At 39.4% G+C, this 22,113-nt stretch overlaps 1 protein-coding gene across 3 annotated transcripts in view; it reads left to right on the top strand.

Moving 5' to 3' along the window:
- Window positions 1-22,113, top strand: part of MACROD2 (mono-ADP ribosylhydrolase 2) — a 1,985,837-nt gene that overhangs the window by 1,855,045 nt on the left and 108,679 nt on the right. For all 3 annotated transcript variants that reach the window (XM_079719352.1, XM_079719351.1, XM_079719350.1), the window contains 2 exons: window positions 3,934-3,996; window positions 8,548-8,616. In XM_079719352.1, the coding sequence (XP_079575478.1) occupies window positions 3,934-3,996; window positions 8,548-8,616 (132 nt within the window). The remainder of the gene's footprint in view (window positions 1-3,933; window positions 3,997-8,547; window positions 8,617-22,113) is intronic.

Below are 22,113 nucleotides of genomic sequence, written 5' to 3'. Positions count from 1 at the left end.
TCAAACTGGAAGATGTCAACATGGGTCTGTAGCATCTCTTTGCTGACAATTTTAGTTTCCTGCTTACATATGTGGGCAGAACAAGCTACAGTTATTTTGATACCCACAAAGATATAGATTATTATGTGCAATAATGTTAATCCCATTCTCTTGAGGCCAGTCCTTGGAATTGTGGTAGCCATAGACTCAAGTTGGAGCAGCTTATGTCATGGCTAGCGTCGGTCTGGTCATCATGCAGTTAACTTTTTTTCCTCTGGTGGCGGTTATGGTATCTGTAAAACGACTCAGGAATGAACATCAGACACTGAGTCTGTGACTCTATTTTCCTAATCATCAACTGCTTGGTTTTATACTTGGGGAAGGTTGGGGTGGGGGGGAACCTGCAGGGTTCTACTCGTTTCCAACTTCACAGCAGGAGTCTCTTATTTTTATTTCTATAAAATTCCTGAAATATCCTTGCATATAGTATGTGCTCCATAAGTATGGATTGAAAGAATAGAGGGCATGGTTTTAATACTGGAGAAGCAAAAATGATCCAACCATTAGAACTCACACAGGTCACTGTGCTTTTTGGCGTGGGAAAGTAGTATTATGTGACATTCAATGTGAATGATATGGAAACTTATTATCGGAAGTAAATATGGGATCCTATAGGTATATCAACTAAGAGAATTTAGTTTCCGTGTGACATGTTTTAAGCTCACAAAATAGCCTGTCATTTCCCTATACTTCTTCACATTTATTGTAAGCCTTTTAAATCCCTTCTAAAAACCACAAGTTTACATTCCCCACTCTACTTAACTTTTTATTGTTTATATGCTGTCTGTGAAGATAGCTAGACAGACAAGGCTGATAAAAGGAAAGCTTGTTCTTATCCAATATGGGTAAATGTGTAATGGGATTTTTTTCTTTCCTACCAGAGGAAGCCCACTGTTTCATTAAGAACTCACCCAATTGAGGTATTTTAAATGGATGGAATGTTAGAAGCCAGCCAAACTGTCCTTCTAAAAGTGACATGAATGCTAACCTAATTGCCCGAGAATGTTATCAACTGGCCTTTGAAAGCCAGACTTCTACACTGGTTCCCCCTGCTGGCCATGAGGTTGCACTGTCTTTGGAAATTGATGGCAGCAATATACCTGAGCCTTTTCATTTGAGGGCAAGTTACTCAAATGCCAAATCCAGCATTCTTCTAGAAGGCATTTACTCCGTGATAAACATGCCAAGTGTTTCTTGAATTTGCTTCCCAAGGGCAGAAATCCTGCAACCAGACCACCCCACAGCCAAGACTCAAAGTCGAAAACAGAACATGCCAGACTGCGGTAGGGAGTGGGACCACGGGCACAGGGATTAAGGGTAAAACCCAGTAACAGTAGGTTAGATAAAGAGCCAGACTGGTTTTTACTATTATAAAGTTGGACTTGGGGGTCTGACCATGAATTTCCTTTTCATGAGTTTAGAACTGGTGGAAACAATTCTTCACTTTCCTGTGACTCAATTGTTGTTTCTGTTTCCCTTCTTACCTTCCTCTCTTCATAAGATTTTTACCTCCCACTCCATAGGAGATGTGGTCACCAGACTAAGTTTAAAAGCAGCCTGTCACTGCAGACTTCAAGCCTATTGTGGAATCTGTGTTAAAAGGTCTGTCCGGGACTTCCCTGGCTGTCCATTGGTTAAGACTTCATGCTTCCAAAATAAAAAGATTCCACGCTTCCAGTGCAGGGGATGCAGGTTCGATCCCTGGTGGGGGAACTAAGACGCCATGTGCTGCATGGCACGGCCAAAAAAAAAAGGTGGGGGTGGTGCCTGTTGGGGGAGATAGGAAAACTGGTAGATCTCTCCTGCTTGAGTCTGAGTCCATTTGGTGGGGGAAACACTGACTTATTTTTTTTTGTTTTTGCGGTACGCGGGCCTCTCGCCGTTGTGGCCTCTTCCGTTGCGGAGCACAGGCTCCGGACGCCCAGGCTCAGCGGCCATGGCTGACGGGCCCAGCCGCTCCGCGGCATGTGGGATCTTCCCAGACCGGGCCACGAATCCGTGTCCCCTGCATTGGCAGGTGGACTGTCAACCACTGCGCCACCAGGGAAGCCCATCTGACTTATGTTTTTGACACATGCTCCTGCACCAGCTTGGCCTTGTTAGGGCAGCAGGAGCAGCAGTGATGGCTATTTCCTTCCTACAGCAAAAGCCAGTGTCAGAGCCTCCGCAGAGTACCAGAACAGAGAAAATATCAGAAATATCTTTGGAGATATGTCACGCAGAACCTTGGGTTTACAGAGTTACAGAGCCATCCCAGGTTATACTGTGTCCCGCGTGACAAATGGCACAGTGCTGGCCAGAGGGAATTATATACATACTGATATATTTATTCATTGATATTATCCCTTCCCCATGTCAGTGTCACTCTTATTTATTTATTCATTTATTTATTTATTTATTTATCTTTGTCATTCTATTATAAAATTTTTCTTTCGTTCAGGTCAATTCCAAATCTTTTTCCATTTGCAGCTCTCCTCAAAAGGTTGTTTTTCAGAGCTGCTTGGTGAACTGTTTCCCCATTGCTTCTGGGGCTCTTGTTTCAGCTCTACTAGCTGAGTCTCCTCTGGGGAGGATTCCCCATCCTCTTGCCTCTGGATTAAGAGTTGATAGTTTTAGCAGATGTTGGGTCAAAGCTGTCAAGTAAAACAAGTTTAAGTGATCTGAGCCTGGCTGTGGGCAGGAATTTTAAAAGGGCTCAGCTGGGTGATTCTTCTGCTCCTTGTGGCCTTGGCTGATGTCATCACTTGGGTGCATTCAGTTGGCATCAGGGCTGGGTTGGAAGGTGAGAAAAGGCTTCACCCACATGTCTGGCCCCTCTCTGCTGCTCCATGTACCCCTCTCTACCTGGGAGGCTAATCTGAGTGTCTTTACAACAGGGTGGCTGGATTCCCAGAGGGAGAAAGTGGAAGCTGCTAGTCCTCTGAGGCCTTGGCTTGGGGGGCCCAGACATCACTTCCACATTTCACTGGTCTAAACAAGTCACAGAACCAGTTCGAATTTAAGGAGACAAGAAATAGATTCCACTTCTTGAGAGACAAGGATCTGTGGCCATCTTTAACCCATAGTAATATGTGCTGATAACTTCTGCTTCTCTGTTTTCTGTACTTTAACGACATCTTTTACGTTTTATCATTTAAAAAAAATTTTTCCAAACACAGAGAGACTTGGAAACCCTCCCAGCAATGAATTATAAAATGATGCCTTTATTTGCCTTTGAAGAGTTCATTTTTTCTACACATAAATCCACAGATATATATTATATATTTTAAGCCAAAGAGAATTTTTAGCTAGTTTCTAATATATAGCCACCATTATACCTGTCCAGTTATTAATTTTTCAAGGAGTTATGTACTACAGCATAAGCTTGACCAGCATAATCTGTTCAACACAGAATATTTCAGAGCATAGATATGTTAGACTGTCATGTGTAAAATGTAAGTAAATGTTTAAAAAATTAAGTAAAAATAGGGGTTCTTTTGCAACATACATCAAACAGGAAAATAAAGGGCATAGGAACGTAACCAACCAAGTTTCCTTACACAGTGCATATTGCTTGAGTCAAGGAAAAAAAGCAGATTGGAATTAAAATTTGTATTGCATTTTGGGAAATGTTGTGCAAGGAGAGAGATGTCACTGGAACTGCCGAGTGAATTTTGTTTACTGCAGTTCAACTTTCCACCAAGCAAATCATGTGAGAAGGGACAAGGATAAATACACCTATTTATGTAGGTAATTTTTCTGTTTCACACCTCTGATTCATCTCTCTGCCTCGCTTTATGGGGAGTCATGCTACACTGGTTACAGTTAATTTCAGGGCTGCATATTAACCATAAAGAGATATTTCATAAATTGACTTGATGTATATTTTTTTTTCCTCTGTTGTTTTCTTGAAAGATGAGAACGGTCCACAGGAAAAGCCAAGTGCCAAAGAAATGGAAGGGGAGAGCCAAGAAGCAGGTGAGCTCAGATTTCTTTTGAGGTGTCTCCTAGGCCTCATCCCCAGAGGTGAACATGGCTTTACTTAGTGCCCTTTTCTGAAAATACGTATACCGTTTCACCAGGTTAATATCAATATTCGTTCAGGTCTCCCTCAGGAAGCCACCAACCCTGTTAACTACAAGTGTCAGGCTCACCAATCAGAAGGGTACCCTCCCTCTCAGGTCTCAATCACCAGCCCCACTTTTCTCCCGTGTGATCGCAGTTTGCTCAGTGATGCTCTACGCGGGACGGGCAGAGGTTGGAAGGACCGTGTCAGAGCTGAGCTGACTTAGGGCAGGTCAAAATCAGCAGATTTAGTTTGGAGGGAAAAATGAAATGAAAAACATTCACAGGGGGACTTCCCTGGTGGTCCGGTGGTTGGGACTCTGTGCTCCCAATGCAGGGGGCGCGGGTTCCATCCCTGGTCGGGGAACTAAGATCCCGCATGCCACAGGGAGCAAACAAACAAACAAAAAAATTAATTTAAAAAAATTCACAGGAAATAGAGGCTTTCCTTCCACAATGAATGGAGTGTCCTTTGCTGTTTTGCATTAAATTTTGAAGAGCCGTGCTTCTGGTCATTTCTCTGTATGTTGTAGACGATGGTATGATGTGTGACAGAGGCTAACTACCCCACACCCAGAGCTCAATGAGATCCAAAGCCTTCCTGACATCAACTCTGTTCACTGCAGAACAGATGTGCCAATGGAATGCTTAGAGATCTTCTACTGTAGATTATAAATGGAACATTTTTAAATAAAATAGCACTTAAGACTCAAAAGAGATTGTCATCACCTTAGGTTTATCTTTTCTTCCTCCCCACTTTTGTACTCAGGCATGCTCTCCTTTAAAAGAATGATTCACACAATTTTGCAGTTATCAACATAACCACCAAAATAAAAATTTCCTTCTTCTTTCTATTTTCCAAGTCATTCGTCTGGTTCTAATGAGCCCAACGGATGGGGCATCTTTGAAATAGTGGGCTCTGCTCATGTGCCTGCCACATCCTAAGCCATATGCTGGCCTCTTAGAAATAAACCAGGTAGTGTGATAAGTTTTTCACTGAAAAGTTCCTGCATTAACCTTGGAATTTTTGCTAGAGAACTGAAAGCTTTTATTATTAACCTGGAAGATGGAATTGAAGAAGGCCAATCAGAGAAGGCACTGAAGCAAGGCAGCAAGGACCTTGTGTACCTGCCACTGGGTCAGTTGGCTCCCTTTGCTAAAGTGTAGTCCTTGCAATGGACTGAATTTCTAATACAGAAAACTGTTGTTATCCACACCACCATCGCCCCCAGCTCCCGGCCACCACATCGTCATGCTCCGTGGAAGATGAGTCTTCTGTGAAAAGCTGTCACTGTTTTTACTGTTTGGGGCTGATGGGTATTAATCCACTAGCTGCTGACAGCTGAGGCCATTCTCTGAATATTGTGGTTTTACAGGTTTTATTCATTCACAGCTCTGTCCCAAACCGTCTTTATCGACATAGATTTCTCCCACCCCTGTTCACACACACACACACACACGCACGCATACACATACACAGGCACACACATACAGACATGCACACACATCTGCCTGCTTTTTATTTATTCATCTCTTTTCCCCTAATCAGTTGAGAACAGGCAGTGTCTTTATGGATTTAGGACCATCTTGCCTGTTAGGAGAGACTGGTAGAATACAAGCTCCCTTCTCCACCTCTTGGATGGACAACATCATCACCACAATATGGGTGCCTCTCATGGTACAGAAGATTCCTAAATGCACCCCTGAGGGGCTCTTCTTGCTTTTCTAAGTGGCTGGCATAGAGTCCAATGGCAGCATTCCTCTATGCTCTTGGCCAGTGTCAGCCTACATTGTTGTGTCTGCTCTGCGTCCCTAATCCAAGAGCAGAGAAGTCAGAGATGCAGTTCTGGTTATTAAAGTCCTTCTGACCTGCTGTGATTCTTCCAAAATAAAAGTAGCTTCCTTTCATTCAATAGAATGTCCAGCTTCAATTCTAACTACACACCTCTGCAGGCCTCTTCCATATCACGCAAAAAGCACAATCTCAAACCAGCATAATCCAGCAGTTCTGACTGCTGTCATGATCAAATCAAAGTGGCAGGTCCTATTCCTCAGACAGCCATTTAACAAATACCTATCCGGGGTTTGTGGTGACCCAGGCACTGTTCTGGACACTGAAATAGGGCAGCAAACAATAAAGACAGTTTCTTTGCTTCCTTGAAACTTATATTCTGGTGGCAGTGATCCAGAAATAAACAATTTTTAAAAAGTATGATAGTGACAAATGCATTGTGGAGAAATGAGGTAATGTAGAAGGAATCCTGAGAAGGCAACTTTCCGTTGGCTGGACTCGGGGAGGACTCCCTGAGGGAGCAGTAATTAAAGTGAAATCTCAATGATGAAATGGCGGGAGAGCATTTCAGATGGAGGGTCCAGATAATGCAAATGATTTCAGGCCGATTTTAACAGGTTGGGGAAGGAAGTTCAGAGTGGCTGGAGCGTGATGGATGAGGGAGAACATGGTGTGAGATTTGGGAAGACATCATAAGACCAGGTTATGTCTGCCTGCATAAGATTTGATTTTGTTAGAACTACAAGGAGAAGCCAATGGAAGGTTATTAGTAGTAGAGGGACCTAATCTGTTTTAACAAGCTCACTCTGCCTGTGAACGAAAATGGGTCAAAAGAACCAGAGTGAGACCAATTGAAAAACTATAGCAGGAAAGCAGTGATGGAAGTTTCTGGAAGTGGAGACAAAATGGCCTGATGTGTTTTGTTCCAGAGGTAGATGTAACAAGATGTACTGATGGATTGGATCTAGGGCGTAGGGAAAAGAAGAATCCAGGCTACATCCTAGGTTTTGAGCATCAGTAACTACATGGATGATGGTGCCACTTACTGATGTATGAAAGACTGGCCACAGAGCACAGTTTTTATTAATAGAGTTAATAGTTCAGTTTTGGCCACAGTAAATTCAAGAGGACTCTCGGCCATATGGGATGTCAAGAAGCCAGTTAGGTATCTGAGTCTGGATTTCTAGGGAGAGATGTGGACCAGAGATACAGGCTTGGGAGTCACTGGCCAGAGAAATGATACTTAAAACCATGTGACTGGGTGAGATTCACTAGAGAGAACATGTAAATAAGGAGAACAGTGAGGCCTGGGACACCATGGCCTCTAGACATGTGGCACCAGGGGAGAAGGAACAGCCACAGCAAGAAAGTGTTTCAGAAAGAGCAGAGTAGACTCTGAAATGCTCCTGAGAAGTCAAGGAAGATAAGAAAGGAGAAATGACCATTGGATTTGGCAAAGTGAGGGCATTGACACCTTTGATAAGAGAATACTTCAAGGAGGAGTGACGAAGCCAGTTGGAGTGCTTTATGGAGAGACCGTGAGATGAGGAAGTCCAGAGCAATAACATGGACTGCTCTTTTAGGGAGTTCTCCCGTGAAAGGAAGCAGAGAAATGGGATGATGTGACATCAAGGCAAGGTTGAAAGTTTGTAGTTTGTTCTTTTGATGTTAATAGGAGTTTGTCATCTAACAGAAGAAAGTGATTCGCCTCCAATTATCTCCCTACCAAAAATCTTACTCTCTGTTCTGATAGAGATGTGACCTAAAAGTAACAGTCATATACATTATGGACGAAGGATATACTAGAAGATATCTGATTAGCCTTTAAATGTGTATTAGTCACCATGCGTGTATGAGTTATCTTTAGTTCCATAACCTTGTTACTGCATGAAAAAAGTGTATATATTCCTTTTCCATTTGTCAAGTATTAACCATTCCAAATGATTTTGATAACCCTTCCTGTCTCAAATATACTATTTTAGTGTTGGTAAGTTAGTTATTATCCTGGAGTCCAAATGCTAGTGGAGTCACTGGGGTGCTGATAATACTAAGAAGAAAGTCCAGCTCCGACGAGGTTAGTTGCTGCTGTGAGGCCCGGGCACAGACCTCCAAGTTCCTCAGTCCCCACTCTGTGCTTGGCTGACATGAAATCACCAAGCGGCTTTTGCTGCTTTCCTACAAATGACCCCTTCTCCTGGACCTCTTCTCTGACAGCCATCAGATGTGCTCCCTGCAGCTTGACAGCCTGGCATAATGGAATAGAAGTGCTGGGCTAAGAAAAACCAAACTTTAAAAACACACACATAAAAACACTTTGTAGAAACTTGCAAGGATATACTTTCTTTCACAGTCTTTTACTAAGAAAAATAATGTACCATTCTTCTAGAGGTAGGGAAGAAACAAAATGCCAAAGTGTAATACTACCAAACGAACAGTCTTCTTCACCAAAAAAATAGTTTGTAGTTCATCAGGCTCTGTCTTAACTGAAGGGTTTTTGTTCCATTAATCGTAGAAGGGAGTCACAAACCCAAGCCCCTTCAAAGACCATTCAGTGTATTAGAGCATGAAACAGGCTCCTGCTTCCTTCGGTAGAGTAGGAGGTGAGATGGGAAGGGAAACTCCAACCTGACAGTATTTGGCTCTGAGACAGTGTTTCTCTTTCTGCCTTATAGATGGTGCCAGCGCTGCCACCGTGCCCAGCCCTTCTTCAGAAGAGGCAGCTGAAGTCTGTAAAGATGAAGGTATGAGGCCACTTACTACATCTAAAAATCACAAACTCTTAGAAAACCGTTTGGGTTTTATTTTGTATGGGAAAATGAAGCAGTGTGCAAATCTATCCAATGCTCTTTAAGCATCTCTATTTCCAACACAAATATCCAACCCCCTCTGTTTTATTCCATACCTACCATTTTCAGAATTTATATCTCCATTTACATTTGTTCCTCTGTAAAGTAACTGTTCATGAAACAATAGAATGATTGGAGAAATTACGTTTAAAGATGTTTATTTGAAACACCAGAATTAGGCTGTTTACAGCTACTTGTCAGGAATGGCTTCATTTGAGAACTGTCTACCAGAGAGCTCCATTATCTAGACAGAATAAGAAAGAAGAAATGTTTGAAAGGCATCCTTGAAAATAAATCTTTGGCAAGAACATCATTCCTCATTCTATGGACAGTTGCTATGAGAAAATGTTGCTGACCCAAGTGTCTTTAGAAGAATAAGAAAGTAAAAGAAAAATTTATGTAGGTTCTAGGAGAAAATGTGAGGGAGAAATAGCAGGGACATTCACGTGCAGATAATAGAGTTTTAAAGATATATATTATCTAAAGGAAAATGAAATCATCATTTATTTTCCTTCCCTCCTGATTAACTGTCCACACACACACACACACACACAAAAGTAATATTATTTTATATCTGTCATTGATAACTACTAAAAACCCTTCTGGAATGGTAGACTAGATTGTTACATTTGTACAAATGGACATCTGGTAAACCATGTGATATACTTGGAACTTTTAGATAAACACGCTGAATGCATTTCTTCAGTTTGGAGTGATATGAAAATATATCCATACTTAAGATTGATATTAGCTACTCCTGGAATCAATGTTTAGAAAATCAAAGTGGTTTTAAAAATAATAGTCAACCGTTTGCATCATTCATTTCATTTCATGTTGCCTGTAAACAGTTTTTCTAAATGAGGTGTCCTGTGTAGGGAGGGTAGTTGCTAATATTGTGAACTCTGGGACCAGATGGTTGAGGCTTAAATCCTGTCTCTACCACTGGAAATGTATGTAATCTTTGACAAGGAATTCAAGTACTTAACAAGGACTTAACAAGTAATGACAAGTAACTAACTTCTTTGTGCTTCACTTTTCCCCTCTGTAGAATGTGAGTAGTAACTGTATTTACCTCACAGAATACAATAATACACGTCCATTGCTCAAACTGTTTACCTGGTACCTATGCAGACTGGGCTCCCCAGGAAACAGACTCTGTGATGGAGATTAGGGAGCTGACATTTATTAGGGGGAGCTCTTGGAATCAACACCTGTGAAAGGAAAGGGAAGAATGCAGAACTGGGTAAAGGGAGAAACTGAACTACAAGGCATTCTCAACAGAAGCCACAGCTGGTCTGAAGATGACATGACCATTCTGAGATGTCCAGTTGGGATGAGAGAGTCTGGCTATTAAAACCTCCCATTTGATAAGTCGCCTGTCATTGGCTGCCTTGGGAAGGGGTATGGCCTTGGATGAAGCAACTCTCTTCTGCTGGGGTGATCCTGGAAGCTTGAGAGGGATGAGGGCTGCCTGCAACTGGGAGAGTGAGCTCTTCCTTCCTGAAGGAGGCTGCGGGTGGCCCAACACAGCATCCACCATACTGTTGCTTTTGGTGGTCTTTTTCTAGTTCATTGTCACTTTTTACTGAATCCCTTGGCACCTCCCTTCATACTACTCAGATATGTGTTCTGACATCCCTGGTTTTAAAATTCTTTGGAATACCTAAAAATGTAAACCATGTTAGATCACCTAGGTTCTCATAATTAACTCTAGGTCATCTTAGAGAGAGAAATAAACCTGAGTGAAAAGACAAAGAGTGGTGTTTATCCTAAGCAAATAAATTCGGACATCACAATCATTTAGGCTGTGATACAGATTTTTCAATGTCCTGAAGTGGAATGGCAGAGTTTAGGAAACAGAAGAAATAATCTAATTTAAGTGCTTCGAACTGAGATTTTTCCTGTAGAGCTGTTTGGTTTGGAGATATCACACCCTTATAGAAACACACTGTTTGTGGTGTTTCTTCATGCTTTTAGCATCTCACACCATTAATTGCTCCTGCCAGGATCAATTTCTCAGAACACTTTTAGATGTTTTGGTTTTTTTTTTTTACATGAAACTTTTAATGGTGGTAACTCCAACGAGTTCTGTCACATATCACGAATGCAATTGCCTAATAAGACTAAATGTGAAGTTTTTACCAAAATAAATTATTAATATCCATTAACCTCTGGATCTAAGGAAAAGAATTTTGAAATCCACATTAACAAGTGGTCCAGTTTCCATTCAAAATAGAATATACAGGTTATGATTTTTGCCTTTTCCTTCTGAAACAGCATGTACAGAAGACCACTGTTTTAATGGATTATCACTACAATGCTTAGGCCAAGCATCTATTCCTTACAGAACTGCAAGTGTGGAGATAGATACATAGCTTGATTGATAGATACATAGCTTAGAATGAAAAATAAATGAATTTGCCATTGAGAGCCTCCAAGATTGAGGTCATGATGAGGTTAAAAGGCATTCATATATGTTGAGAGTTCATTTCAAACATTCACCATTATAAGTTTCATGCAGAAATATATCTCCTTGGTGACATCTGGGCTATTTATGAGCTCTGCAGCTATAAGGCTGCTTATAAAAATGCTTATTACACTCTCCAGTTTAAGTGCAGAATATTTTTGCTGACCAAAGTTCTTCAAGGGGGCATTGCTCTCTTGTCTTTGTTTCCAGGCTTTGCTCCTGACCCAGCATCTTCTTCTTAAGTCTTGGAATCATGAATATTATGGACTGGCCTTTTTTTTAGTATTCTTTCCAATATAATTCCCAAAGATTTTGAGCCTCATTAGTTATTTTCAGCTTTGCTTGTTGGTTGGCTGGCTTTATATTTGTTATAATTTTGGCTCCCACAGGAAACTGGTGTCTTCTAGAGTACAAGGACTAAAAACAAAAGAAAAAATGAGCTGGCTAATGTCACTTGGTTTGGGAGATAAGATTTTTTAAAAATTAAAACAGATATGTGAAAGTTGAAGAATTTCAAGAGGAAGTATCTTTTGGGGTGTCTTCTAGGCCAGCGATTTTGTTCAAATGTTCTAGACATATTTCCCACTGGGTACCAAGAATGGATGTTTATTGCCCATTTACCCCACATAACAGCTAACAGTGCAAGGTGCTAACAGAAGGAGGTACAGCTGATTGGCTTATGGATCAAGAACTAGATTGTGAGCTCCAGACGGAGGACACCTGTTCCCATGACTCATCACAGCCTTCGGGTGGGCAAGAGTTGAGTTGGGTGGAGGAGATGTGAGGAGGAGGAATGCCGATGAATAATTCACACAAGGGGTGCATGCCAGGGATGCAGCAGCCAGGACTGAATAGAAATGAACTCCAAGGTAAAGAAACCTGAGAAAATATCTGTTGGTTGATAGGAGCTCTGAGGCCCTTTATAAAATAGGGCATATACTTATCTATTGAGAGATCTCTTTCTCTACCGGTAAAAATATTCCAATTATTGATTTAATGGTAGTTTACACTTTAAATCCTTAAAAACAAACTCAGGAGTACAAATGTGAAGGCTATTTAAGTTAACAAATATAGAGACAATCAGATGGAGAGGCTATAAGCCCAGGAGTAAAATTTGTATTAGGAATATCAAGTATTCTGGTTGAAACTGCTGCAAAGTTATTATTATTTTTTATTATCATCATTTAAGATATAGTCAGTCTGCTTAATTCAAGGAAAACTCTCTGTTCTGTTATCTCAACACTCTTAATAGCTCATCCTCACTCACACCCAAGACCAAGGCACCTTACTGGGGGCGGGGGGCGGGGAAGTGCTGTTTAAACACATCCTGATTCTGCTGTCTTATTATTTAATCAGTGCCTAATTTGAATTTAAAGGGCAACTAGACCAAATCATATGCTCATTAATATTAACAAAATCAACCAATACTCAGGTGCGTGCACACCTGAGCTAGTATTCCTTTGGAGCTCTGCATAAGTCATGGCATTGCTGTCTGCTGTTTACAAAGTGGGATGTCACTTGGCAAAGGACACATTAACCCTTAATCTAGTTTCAGGCCTCCACATTAACTCTTAATCTAGTTTCAGGCCTCCTACAGGTCCAAATTTCTGTAGGATAGGGGGAAAGCTCCAGCAAGAGTCAGCCTTGCCAAAGAGGACAGCAAAGAAAGGATGGGGTTATGTATGAGGAATCAGATTCAGGAATGTGCAAGAGATGAGCATAAATGCTCCCAAACACGGGTAGCTGTAAGCCTGGGCCAGTGGTGTCGACTCCAGAAGATTCTGTTCTATTCCTTATCTAAATCGTTGGAGAGAAACAGAACATTGGGCCACCTATGAAATTCCCCTCAGGCTTCCCTAGTAGGAGTCTTCTTAGTCCTTTCCCTATTCTAGAAATCCGTTATCACCCTACTAAGCATCCTCCCTGCTACCCACCACCGTGGGACAGAGCTGTCCCCTGTCCTAGATCCGCACTGATGCAGTGTCTGGATACACCGTGACACCAGGGCTATCACTCTTGGATGCTAATAGTCTGAAAGGTGGAATGAGAGCCGCTGCCCTCTGGTAGTTCAGTGAAGGGGAAAGAACTAAGATACATGGAGTGTGTGCTCTACATTTCTGTACAATCTATTTTTCATTTCACAAAAAGGTAACCTGGGAGTCAGGAAGGAGAGAGAGAAAAGTGTCTGCGGCGGGTGGGGAGAGGAGAACTACTTTATCAGTGTTGATTCCCATGGCTAATACTTGCATGATCTTACATAATCCTCAAAAACGATAGTATTTTATTCTATTTTAATATAACATTTATTTTTCTACTCGTAAGATAATGCATATTTATTGTAAAGTATTTTTAAATGCAGAAAAATATAAAATGTAAAAGCATATAATGATTTTCCCTTTAAGGTTTAAACTGTAAAAAAAAAAAACCCAAAAAGTCTTCTATTTTTTCAGTTAGCAATATACCATGAATATTTTTCCATGTCTTTAAAAATTTCTCAAAGGCATGCTTTTTATTGGAGGCATAATATTTCATCATATGGTTGTCCCACAATTTACATAACCAGTGTCCTAATGTTAGATTATTTAGTTATTTACAGTTTTTCTCTCTATTATAAATAATAGAGAAATGCAGTATATACATTTTAGATAAATCTGGGTGTATATCTGTGATCAGTTCCTCAGGATGAGATCTTGATTTTTTGTTGATTTACTAGGGAAAACATTAAGATATTTTTTTATTGCTTACATTTATTTTCTTATTTTAAAAGTAATGTGTGTTTATTAAATGAAAAAATAAGCAAAAGAAGAAATGAAAAATATCACTCATAATCTCAATCCCCAGAAATAAACATATGTAGTATGCTGGTATATAAACTTCCAGACTTTTTCTAAGCTACCACATATATATATGAAGTTTTTTTAGGGTATTCTGCAATGTATACTAGTTTGAAATTGTCTTTTAAATATAGCAATAGATTGTGAAATTTTTTCCATGTCTTTTGATAGTCTAATATTATTTAATTGTATATTCCAATAAGCAAAAGACTGTAATTTACTTACCCAATTTCCATTTTGAGTCGTTTCTTTGGTTTCAGTTTTAAATTCTATACTGGCCAGGAACATGCTTTTAACTTTGTAGATGTTCATGATCATTCCTGTAAGAAAACCCAAATAAATTAAAAAATACATACAAATCTTTTTTTTTCTACAGTGAATAGAGTTTATTCCCTTTTTTGATTCTTTAAATAATATATGTTCATTGTAGGAAATTCAAATAATTAAAGGGCATATAAGGAATAGAATAAAAACACATGTGCAATCACAGCTCCCTGAGATAACTACCATCTGCATTTTGGGGACCATTCCTTCATGCATCACTTTCTGAATATACACACCCACCTAAAATTGAATATAAATCCATCCTATGATGCATGAATTTAATGTAACTTCCCTTTATCTTTTTTGTTTACTTCCCACCTTCCAGTTATTCAGAGAGTAAAACACACTGATTAAGAATCTGGTCTCTGATTTCAACTTCCAGAGTCCAGATTCCAGCTCTCATCTGACCTGTGTGACCTTGGGCTAATTACTTAGTTTCTGTGCACCTCAGTTTCCTCATATGTGAAATGGGGATGATAATAACACCTCCATCACAGGATACTGAACATTAAAACAAGTCAATCCCCTTAAACATGTCAAGGAGTACCTGATACACAGTAAGAGGCACAAAATTTTTAGCCATTGTTAAATGTATGTGTTTATTTTATAAAAACTGTATCATATTCTATGCACTTGTTGTTAACAGACAGAAAAAGTTTGTGGAAATCCCTCCAAGTCATTTGTGTAGATCTAATTTATCCATTTTAAAGCTCAAGTGATATTCCATAGCTTGGATGCACTATAATTTATTCAACCATTATACTGTGATGAGCAAGCACTTTCTTCCCACTTTATTGCCATACAAACAATGCTGCAATAGATGTCTTTTCCCATATATCTTTACAAGCAGTGCTTTTTTTGCATGGGAAAGATTCCAAAGTGTGAGTTCTGCTTTGAGGATTATGTGTCTTTAACAGATACTGCCAAACTGCTTTCCCAAAAGACTGTAACAACTCGTATTTCCATCAGCAATCATTATTTTTGTTATTTCTAATTTTTGCCAGTTCAATGGGTATAAAGTAATATCTCATTACTTTTAAAAGGTCAGTATTATTATCCCAATTTTGCAGGTAATTGAGGCTCAGAAAGTTTGAGAAACTTGTCCAGTTATCCAAAAGGTAGAATCAGAATTTGGAAACAAAGTCTGCCTGAACCATGCTTTTTCCATCCTACCATACTGCTTCCCATCATGCTCTTCCCATCATACTGCTCCCAACCATGCTCTTTCCATCCCACCAAATCATGCTTCTGGAGCAAGGGATATTCCTTGCCTGAGGGGGCTAGGATGCAGTGAGAGGGCAGCATGGGAAAGCTGAGACCCAAGAGAAGCCAGCAGGGCAGTAAGACTGAGGCAACAGAACAGACCAGCCTACTTGGTCCACATTATAGCCTTGACTCTAACCCACAGTGAAAGTCTTACAAAGAAATGACTACACAGAAACCTCCAACTATATAACCCACCAGCTATAAAGCCCAAACCCCTTTCTGTATGGTCTGGTTCCATACTTCCTCATACTCCACGTGTACCCTACTCTGTAGCCCAACTCACATGTTTGTCATCTCCCAAATACCACTGGCCTACAGCGTTCGGCCATCATTTTGCCACATCTGTTTATTCAAGATTCACTTCCAATATCTCACCTTCACATCCGTCTTTTACTTCATTTTTCCCTTCCTCTCTTCCTCCTCCCCTCCCTCCCTTTCTCCCTCCCCTCCTTCCATCAAATTAACTGAGCCAACATTTCAAGGACAGGAATTATACTAGATAATGTGGGGTGGTTGGTGGGGGCATGCACATTTTCATCTTTCTTGATTTCTCCCCTCCTTATTACATTTCATCCCATACAATAGTGAACTGTCTTTTCTACTATTTCTTATAAATTTCTTTAAAAATAATCATGTGCCTTGTATCAATATTATATACATGACATATCCAACTCACTAGAATGTAAATATCTTGAAATCAGATATGAAATCTCATTCATTTTCATGTTTCAAGACCAGCACGGTGACTTATGCATAGTAAGTCCTCAGTATTGGATATAGAACCCATCATAAAAAATGGGCCAGGTATAATTCTTCTAATGTCATGGCCACTGTCCCAAAATATTTATTACTATTTTTAAGGCTCATATTAGATGAAATTCCCTTTCAGAATTCTCCTATTTCAGAAGTGAATTTTCCCCCAAATGCTATGCTCTAAACACACAAATGTAAGTTTGAGCCAGAGACTTCCCTATTTGTTCACTTTCAGATTTGGATATTCTTACGCTATAAGAGAACAAAATAAACTTCTTCTAAATGATGAATGTATATAGATTATTTCCAGTGGCTGAGGCTAGTTATTTATGCTTAATTTATGGTAAGGCTTTTTGGATAAGCTTTTCAAATGCTTTGATTAAATATGTTTAAAATCGGATTAAATAGGTGGAAGTAGATAAAAATCATTTATCTACTTTTTAGTATTAAAATTATATTTATCTCCCATTTAGTATAGCTTAAAATATACATATATTTTAATATACATATAGTTTAACATATATATAGCAACTGGAAGGCAAGTTGCTGTCCAATCACATTTTCACATATATATTTTTTTCCTTACAAATTAGGTGTGACTGTAATTACATATTTGTAGCAGTCAGTTCAGTTATATGATCTCTTGGGCGTATTTCTAAAGATCTGGTGGGTGAGGCTTGGAAAGAAAATCATCCCAGACTAGGTTATGGAAATCAACTGAGTGGGATTGTAACCCTTGTCCAACACACAGTAGGATCTAACTGTTGGCCCTAATGGGTCTGAATTAAGACAAGGAGTCCTGTAATCTATTTTCAGATTCACTGGCCTAGTTTTTAAGTTCTTTGGGGCAAGTCATGTAGCCTTTATGAGCCTCAATTTATTCTGGATTCACATCACCACTGTGTGGCCAACATTTTTAGGTTGTGCCTCAGTTTTCTCCTTTGTAAAGTGGGGATAATAATAATATTTATATCACAGGGTCATGAAAAGTGAAAGTGCTTGTAACAGCTGCTCAAACATAGTAAACTTTCAGCAGGTGTTGACAACATTACTTTTTTACAATTATTGTTGTTAAATATATGTGTTGGCTTTGGAATTTTAACTACTCCAAACAGGACTCCTGTGTCTCATTGAATCATCACCAAATCTATTGACATGTATAAAGTTAAAGAAACTCGATCACAGGTGATACTCAAAATATTTAGCAACAGCTGTGGCCCAGTGGCTGCCCATCAAGGTGAACATGCTCTGGTACATCATACTGGCAGAGACCAGTTGAATAGTGAAAACAACTGGAGTAAACTATACAGACAAGCAGGAGTACTTCAGAACTCTCTGTCTGGCCCCCATTCACCAAGGATTTGATAGCTGGGTAGCCTGGCTTGAATACCATACATAGACTTTCCTTTTGTTCCTTCTGTAGCTCCTTCTACCTGCTTTGCATTTTAATCTCTTATAGAAAAGACCTAGAATGGAAGGTCCATATAGCCATATTTTAGGATGCTTTTGTCAGCATGGTCTAATAAGAGTAATCATACATCTTTAAAGCAAGCGCACTTTTTTTTTTTTTTTTTTTTTTTTTTGCGGTACGCGAGCCTCTCACTGTTGTGGCCTCTCCCGTTGCGGAGCACAGGCTCCGGATGCTCAGGCTCAGTTGCCATGGCTCACTAGCCCAGCCGCTCCATGGCATGTGGGATCCTCCCAGACCGGGGCAGGAACCTGTGTCCCCTGCATTGGCAGGCGGACTCTCAACCACTGCACCACCAGGGAAGCCGGCAAGTGCACTTTTGAGAGTGATGAGGGTGCTATTAATAATTATACCAGGGCAAGCAATCACACTGGGACCAGGGAAGCCAAGATGTGTACTCACCCCACCAAAAATGCACGAAGTCTTTTCAGTCTACAAATCAAAATCATACACTCACACATACTCAAGAATGTTTGTTGAACTTTGACTCCTAAAAATGTACTACTCTTAGAGTATAATTTTTTTTCTATCTTGTCACTTTCTTGTTAATTAGTATAAAAAATAATGTTTGGAATAGCTCTTTAAGATAGTCCCATAAAAGGTGTATTCCTAGCCAATCTGGATAAATCCAGAGCATCTGCTAAGAGCAGTCTAATTTTCTTTGATTTTTATTTTTTATTTAAGTATAGTTGATTTACAATGTTGTATTAATTTCTGCTGTACAGCAAAGTGATTCAGTTATACATATACATACATTCCTATTTATATTCTTTTCTATTATGGTTTATCACAGGATATTGAATATAGTTCCCTGTGCTATATAGTAGGTCCTTGTTGTGTATCCGTTCTCTATATACTAGTTTGCATCTGCTAACCCCAAGCTCCCAGTCCATCCTCCCCCAAGTCCCCTCCCCCTTAGCAACCGCAAGTCTGTTCTCTGTGTCTGTGAGTCTGTTTCTGTTTTGTAGATAAGTTCATTTGTGTCATATTTTAGATTCCACATATTAAATGATATCATATGGTATTTGTCTTTCTCTGTCTGACTTACTTCACTTAATATGATAATCTCTAGGTCTATCCATGTTGCTATAAATGGCATTATTTCATTATTATGGCTGAATAGTATTCCATTGTGTGTGTATGTGTGTGTATATATATATATATATATATATATATATATATATATGCCACATCTTCTTTATCTATTCATCTGTTGATGGACATTTATGTTGTTTCCATGTCTTAGTTATTGTGAATAGTGCTGCTATGAACATAGGGGTGCGTGTATCTTTTTAAATTACAGTTTTGTCTGGATATGTGTCCAGGAGTGGGATTGCTGGATTTTAGTGTTTAGTTTTAGTTTTTTAGTTTTTTGAGGAACTTCCATACTGTTTTCCATAGCGGCTGTACCAGCTTACATTCCCACGAGCAGTGTAAGAGGGTTCCATTTTCTCCACACCCTCTCCAGCATTTGTTGTTTGTAGACTTTCTAATGATGGCCGTTCTGACTGGTGTGAGGTGGTATCTTATTGTAATTTTGATTAAACCAGCCTAATTTCCTATGAAATGGCTTTCAGGTTAACCCAGTGATTCTCAGACTTTAATGTGCATTGAAATCAAATATACATTAATATTTGAGTTAAGAGCTGAATACTCTAAAGGCACTTTAAAGGATTTCCTGTATTAATTTTGAAGATATGTACTTTTGCCACTGCTTAAGATCTGACTTCTCTGAAAAACAGATACCATGACAGTGGTTCATGTAGGATGGCATGAGGTCATATTTTGACTGGGCAGAGACACTGGAGAAAGACAATGTAAAAGAATTCACTTCAGATTCATAACATGGTGGGGCTCTTGCTCAGATATTCCCATGTTTAAAGTTCTGTAGCATCCATTAGGATGTTAATAAGTGTAAATGAATGATAAAAGAATTCAGCAGCCAAAACATTTTAGAAACTACAGGTTTAGACAGGTAGTTTCCACATTGCAGGACTTTTCAGAGCCTTCAACATGCTGACATGCATTGAGAAGCTCAGGGGAGATTGAAGCATGTGGCATTTCCGATCTTAATTGACCAAATCTTATTTAAAAAATTGTTTTGTTTGTCATTTTTTTCATATATAAAACATTTTTAATCCAACAAATAATAGTTTGGGAAACAATCTCACATCCTATCCAGAAGAATTTAAAAATATAGTTTAAAGTTTTGTTTTCGATAAATCATAATCACTGTTATAATAAAAATAAGCAATAGTAAAATAACTTTTAAAAAATGGAGACTGAGCTTCTTAAATCCATTGTGGCACAGTGTTGTTGAGGGAATATTCTCCCAAGTTTCAAAAAATGATGTAGCCTCTCAGTTTTTGACACTAGGTTTCCATAAGCAAAAATGTGTATCCTGCCTCATTCCTAATGATGTTTGTTGTCATCTGTTCTTCCCACCACTGTTCCCAGGGTGGGTATATTTATTGAGAGAGACAGAGAATGTTTCAGAACTGCTGCATTCCGTAACAAAAAGAAAAGAATAATTGGCTAGCTAGTGGCAAAGACAAACATTTTTTAATCAAGTACAAAGATAAGGTTTCCTAACAAACATTGATAGCATTTAATGGAAAGTTTTCTATTTCATTTAGAAATTAGCCTCCTTTCTCGGGCCAAAAGGACAGTAACCCTCACATATACACGTGTGCATACACAAAACAACACACACACATTTGGAATCTAAAAAACAGGGTATAAATGAACTTATCTACAAAACAGAAATAGAGTTACAGATGTAGAAAACAAACTTATGGTTACCAGGGTGTAAGGGGGGAGGGATAAACTGGAAGATTGGGATTTTAGATACTGTTTTAGACCCAACATGAATCTGCAAGACAAGATTTCTCCCAGCTTGATCTTTGATTTATGATGTTTTTGTGATACTAGGAGACTCATAACGATCTAAGTTGTTCAAAAGACATGTTTTTCAAAAGCCATTAAACTGTTACAGTTTACCTAAACCATCCATAAATGCTGTCTGTGCCAACCACGTTCTGAAGCAGAGTCATTACTAAATATTTACTCAATAACTCTCTCCTAACCATGTAATGAGACAAACATTTCTGTTGACCGTTAGGACCTTGAGACTCCTCCAAGTACCAGGCACTGAACGTCTCTGAATCTTTCTTTTCAGTTTTAGGAAAATAGGCAACCATCTTTTCTCATCGTACAGTTTTCTGCTTTCTGCTTGTCGGAGCTTCCTTCCAACTGGAAGTCCTGGTGTAGACTCATCCAGAGAACTTGGATCTGCAGCTACTTATTTATTACCTAACACTGATGTTTGCCAGGATCAGCAGGAGGAGCTCAGGTTATCCTTCCACACATACGCCCTCCTCTTCCTGACAACCTTCTTTGTCCAAGGTCAAAGCCCCTCCCAAACTCTTCCCCCATGCTTCCCCCAAGGTTGAGCTAACAGAGCACATCAGACTCTGCTCCCAGTTCACTCCCAGAAAGAGTGTCTCCTGAGTTTACGAGCATCAGTTCTTCCATCTCCACTCATCCTTCCTCCTCCTCCTACTCAACTGTTCTCTCTGAACCATACTTCCTACCCAACAGTCTGCCTTTTTCATCAAGTATAAAGAAACCAGGAACTCACTATGCTTCATATGGTGACCATGTGCCCTGAAATTTTTTTATTGAAGTATAGTTGATGTACAATGTTGTGTTAGTTTCAGGTGTACAGCAAAGTGAATCTGTTATACATATACATATATCCATTCTTTTTTAGATCCTTTTCCCACATAGGCCATTACAGAGTATTGAGTAGAGTTCCCTGTGCTATACAGTATGGCTTTATTTGTCATCTATTTTTTATATAGTAGTGTGTTTATGTCAATCCCAATCTTCCAGTTTATCCCTCCCCCTGCTTACACTCTGGTAACCATAAGTTTGTTTTCTACACCTGTAACTCTATTTCTGTTTTGTAGATAAGTTCATTTATACCCTCTTTTTAGATTCCAAATGTAAGTGATTTCGTACGGTATTTGTCTTTTTCTGTCTGACTTACTTCATTCAGTATGACAGTCTCTAGGTCCATCCATGTTGCTGCAAATGGCATTATTTTGTTCTTTTTTATGGCTGAGTAGTATTCCATTGTATATATGTAACACGTCTTCTTTATCCATCCCTCTGTTGAGGGACACTTAGGTTGCTTCCATGTCCTGGCTATTGTAAATAATGCTGCAGTGAACATTGGGGTGCATTGCCCTGAATTTTTAAGTACAATTCTGACTGCA

The sequence above is a fragment of the Hyperoodon ampullatus genome (genome assembly GCF_949752795.1).
Source record: "Hyperoodon ampullatus genome assembly, chromosome: 14".
NCBI classification, from domain to species: Eukaryota; Metazoa; Chordata; class Mammalia; order Artiodactyla; family Ziphiidae; genus Hyperoodon; species Hyperoodon ampullatus.
The sequence above is the reverse complement of the archived record's forward strand: the minus strand, read 5'-3'. Positions and strand labels throughout refer to the sequence as shown.